Here is a 5,000-nt window from a genome sequence, read left to right as displayed (position 1 = left end):
AAATGCCTACATTATAAATTGTTATACGTTAGCTGTTGAAAAACAGCAGATCTACAAGCTCATAGCGCGCCATGCATGATGTCACAGGGATGCACCGAAAGGCCGAAACCAATTATGATTAATATTATATATCTTTTTTGTCCTACCATTGCCGTCATGGCCGTATACCTTAAAGCTTTATTGATTTATGGCAAAACTTTAACTTAAATAATAATCACTATTATGGGTCCATAAAACATTCATTCAGCTCTTCTGAATGCATTCATTGCATGCACTATTCGGTGATATATTTCCGGCCTATTCGGTGCCGAAACCGAATAGGCCGAAAATGCGTTTCTTTTTTATCCATTTTCGGCCGAAGGTTTCTGTTGGCCGAATATTCGGTGCATCACTACGCACGTGCGTGCGCGCGTGCGTGTGTGCGTGCATACGTGTGTGCGTGCGTACCGTTGAAGCGGTCGATAGCCTCTTGTCTCATGCCGCCGGTGATTCCTCCGTCGATTCTCTCGTACTTGTACCCCTCGTTCTCCAGGAAGTCCTCCAGCAGGTCCAACATCTTTGTCATCTGGAGATATAAATATGTCCATGTTTATGTATGTGATATCACTGATATGGACATAACAATCACATTGCACAATTGTTCAACTTGTAGATGCATCGTTTACAGTGTGTTAGCACGAGTGCTAGACTGTTTTCACCACTTGTTGTTTTTTTTTAATTCTCTTATCTTTTTGTCCCACGATTTTGTAACCCATTTTTTTACCCCTGTGTCAATCATCCTGTGATGTGATCCTGGGCTCTACACACCCTCCGCCAACCTAGGGAGAGCAACGGACTTGAACTCATGCTTCCTTCATGCTTGAGTGTCCAAGTTGCTCCTTTTCACCTGACAGGGGGGAGTTTCCCTGGTTGGACGTAGCGCATGGAAGGAGCACGTTATTCCAACCATTTCCTTTCCCCTCCATCAGGCGCCCCGGCTGGCCAGGGGGAGGCAGTTTAGAGACCAGGATTACTGCATGTTTTTGTGAGGGTACCTACCCTAGGGGACACGGGGAGAACATGTGAGGGTACCTACCCTATAGGGGACACGGGGAGAACATGTGAGGGTAAATGGACCCAATATGTTAGACCAGTCCGATCAGACTTTGGCCGAATACGAGAGAAAAAAAATCCCACTATCGGAGCGTTGTCTATTATTTTGTGGAAAGACGGGAGACAATAAATAAAAACATATCGTTTTTATATCGATACAACAACGTATCTTTTACTAGAGCCATCGCATACAGTACTTCTCTAACAGGCAGAAGACCGCTATGCTCCAAAAAGCTTATCGATAACGGGTACTCAATAAGCTTCTTATCGAGATTTGTTCGGGTATCGGTTATCAAGCTCCATGCATACACGTTATTAGTGTAAAACCAGGGATGACCAAACAAACGTGTGTGAATGTGATCCGGTGGCGTTACCTGGGAGGAGACGAGGACTCGGTGTCCTCCCTACGTGTGTGAATGTGATCCGGTGGAGTTACCTGGGAGACGAGGACTCGGTGTCCTCCCTACGTGTGTGAATGTGATCCGGTGGAGTTACCTGGGAGGAGACGAGGACTCGGTGTCCTCCCTACGTGTGTGAATGTGATCCGGTGGTGTTACCTGGGAGAAGACGAGGACTCGGTGTCCTCCCTACGTGTGTGAATGTGATCCGGTGGGGTTACCTGGGAGAAGACGAGGACTCGGTGTCCTCCCTACGTGTGTGAATGTGATCCGGTGGCGTTACCTGGGAGAAGACGAGGACTCGGTGTCCTCCCTACGTGTGTGAATGTGATCAGGTGGTGTTACCTGGGAGAAGACGAGGACTCGGTGTCCTCCCTACGTGTGTGAATGTGATCCGGTGGCGTTACCTGGGAGAAGACGAGGACTCGGTGTCCTCCCTACGTGTGTGAATGTGATCAGGTGGTGTTACCTGGGAGAAGACGAGGACTCGGTGTCCTCCCGCCTTCAGCTTCAACATCATCTTCTGCAGCAGCGCCAGTTTCCCAGCAGCCTTGGTGAGGGCGCTGCCCTCGTACATGCCGTTGGGCAGCTTGGGCGCTTCCTGGTTTGGGGTCAAAGAAATGTCAGGGGGTTTATTAAGCCCCCATCATGGGCCCGGGAAGCATTGCGTTATACGTTAGCTGTTGAAAAATAGCAGATCTACGATCTCGTAGGTCTGCCGTTTTTGAAAAATCGTGAAAATGTGGCGCAAATCTTTGGACATGTATTCTTTCAAGCGTACGTGTTTAACTCAACTTCTGGTGTGTGTGTGTGGGGGGGGGGGGTCCCTGGAACAACATTATTTTCAGATGGGGGTCCCCGGCCAATCACATATAATTCTGGGGGGGTTCTTGACATGAAATACTTTGAGCACCTCACCGACATAGAAACGTTTTTTTTTTCAGAGAAACGTCAGGATTTAGAAGACATATTTCTTTCGAGCTCAGGGTCTAAATATTAACCCATTCTGAACGGGAACCCATTTTGGTGTTAGCATCATGTCGCGCTTTAGATATTTAAAAATAGCAGATCTACAAGCTCATATCGCGCCACCGAGTGGCGCGATACGAGCTTGTAGGTCTGCTGTTTTTGAAAAATCGAAGAACGACTGACACAGAAACATAGCTTTTTCAGAAAACTGTCAGGATGTAGAAGACGTTTATAGAATCTGATCTCAGGTCAGAATGGGTTCATATAAAACGAATGAGTCAAGAGTAGAGGGGGGGGGGGGGGGGGGTCGTACCATGGCGGCTACGGGGAAGAGGTAGGGGTGGTTGCAGCACTTCTTCAGGTCCATGACGACGTTGAGCAGAGACACCTGGTTTCCTCCTCCTCTGGTGTTCAGAGCCTCAAAGTTCCTGGTCAGGATGAACTTGTAGTACTTCCTGGAAGACCATGCGAGAGGGGGCAAAGGTCAGAAATCACACCCACAAGAGGGGGGGGGGGCAAAAGGAGCAGATCTACAATGCAACGCAGTAGTGTTGTTTTCGTCGGCTAAAACTACGACGAAAAAAGTTTTTTTTCCGCAGACGAAAACATAAAAACTAAATCAAAACTAAGCTAATGATGGAATAAATGACTACGGCTAAATATACTGTCGATTTTGTCAACAAATAAGAACTAGACTAAAATGTTAGGAAGGGACTAGAGAATCCAGTACAAGTCATTTTACACTTGGTTGCATGCTGAAAATAGCTGATCTACAAGCTCACAATGCGTCGCGCTGCGACGCGGGAAGGTTTTACATACATACTAGGGCATTAAGCAACTGGTATAGTCCACTATTCAACTAGTAGGCCAAAAGATCAGGTAGATTATAGTGTAGTATTATAGTTACAGTCTAGTATTATAGTTATAGTCTAATATTTAAAATCAGGTAGATTATAGTTATAGTCTAGTATTTTAAATGTGCAAATATTTATTAAAACCAAAAAAAGGGGCGGCGGGGGTTTACATAATAGGTAGCTAGTCAACTAGTCGACTAGTAAACCAGGCAACTAGTCAACTAGTCCACTAGTAAACCAGGCCACTAGTCAACTAGTCGACTAGTAAACCAGGCCACTAGTCAACTAGTCCACTAGTAAACCAGGCCACTGGTCAACTAGTCCACTAGTAAACCAGGCCACTGGTCAACTAGTCCACTAGTAAACCAGGCCACTAGTCAACTAGTCCACTAGTAAACCAGGCCACTAGTCAACTAGTCCACTAGTAAACCAGGCCACTAGTCAGCTAGTCAGAAGGCCCAGATAAGGGAATGCCATGAGGTCCACTGCTCACTTCTGCATGGGGCTGAGCTCCACGCGGACGATGAGCTCCGTCTTGGAGGGCATGTGTTTGAAGACGTCGGCCTTCAGCCTCCGCAGCATGTGAGGCCCCAGCATGTCGTGGAGCTTCTTGATCTGGTCCTCCTTGGCGATGTCGGCGAACTCCTCCAGGAAACCCTCCAGGTTACTGTGGGAAGGAAGGGAGATTTTACATGGTCCCATCTCGGCCACATTTCACAGGCGGTCGATGGTGTGAGTTTTATCGAGTTCTCGTGTCCCCTCAACCTCATACGATCCAAAATGTTCCCTTCCTGTCGTCTGTTTTCTCTTCCCCTCCGCGTTGGTAACTCCTTCTGTTTTGGTTGTTGAAAGCTAAAGCGTGTGCGAGCGCTGTGTGCGTCACTCTAAACGGTCCGGTACGACGACGCAGCGCAGTCGCAGATTAGTTCCGCCCTTTTGCTCCGGTAATAAAAAAAGTACATTATATAATCGATGTTTGACATTTGTGCATCGATGAATTATCGCCCATGATGGCATCGCGATTAATTGACTAATAGATTTTTTTCCCCCCACCACTAAATGAAACTATACATATATACAATACTATGATATACTTAAGCAATAAGCCACGAGAGGTCTCAGCTTACCGGGTATTTTACACTGGCTGGGGGCGTAGGCAGACCCGAGGCGCAGCGGAGGGTCTTCTACCCCCCCAGCCAGTGTAAAATATCCGGTAAACTGGGGCTTTAGAACTGTTTTAGAACTGCTATTTTTCAATAGCTAAAGCATAGCATAATGCTAACACCAAAATGGGTTGATAACCCCTTTAGACTGAGGACGATTCTACAAATCGTCTTCCAAATAATTCCCAATGCATTTTTCCTCATAGACATTTCAAAACGTATTTATTTAAAGACCTTTTAAGCGTTGTACGAAGCCAACTCGAGTCGTGACCAAATCATGACAACAAACACAACATTTTGGACTAAACAAATAATTACAAAGAAGAAAAACAACAAAGAAAGTGTTGTAACCTGCCGCTTTCTTTCCTACTTTCTAATAATTTGTTTGGCCTGACAAATTGTGTTTGTCGTCATGATTTGTCACGACAAGAGTTGTCTCTGTCCGCGGCGTAAACGTCTTTAAATAAATACTTTCTGAAAAAGTCTATGATGAAAATGAACAGGGATTTATTTCCCGGGTCTCT

The 5,000-nt window shown here is 46.1% G+C and overlaps 1 protein-coding gene across 1 annotated transcript in view; it reads right to left on the bottom strand.

Moving 5' to 3' along the window:
* The window catches only part of LOC310866031 (chromodomain-helicase-DNA-binding protein 4-like), an 87,252-nt gene that overhangs the window by 42,108 nt on the left and 40,144 nt on the right, over positions 1-5,000 (bottom strand). Inside the window, 4 exon segments of the mRNA XM_083775317.1 lie at positions 448-565; positions 1,960-2,091; positions 2,773-2,914; positions 3,807-3,980. Of these exon segments, the coding sequence (XP_083631443.1) occupies positions 448-565; positions 1,960-2,091; positions 2,773-2,914; positions 3,807-3,980 (566 nt within the window).

This window comes from Protomyctophum parallelum (genome assembly GCF_964188405.1).
Source record: "Protomyctophum parallelum genome assembly, chromosome: 1".
Classification (NCBI taxonomy): Eukaryota; Metazoa; Chordata; class Actinopteri; order Myctophiformes; family Myctophidae; genus Protomyctophum; species Protomyctophum parallelum.
This window is presented reverse-complemented; position numbering and strand designations above follow the sequence as displayed.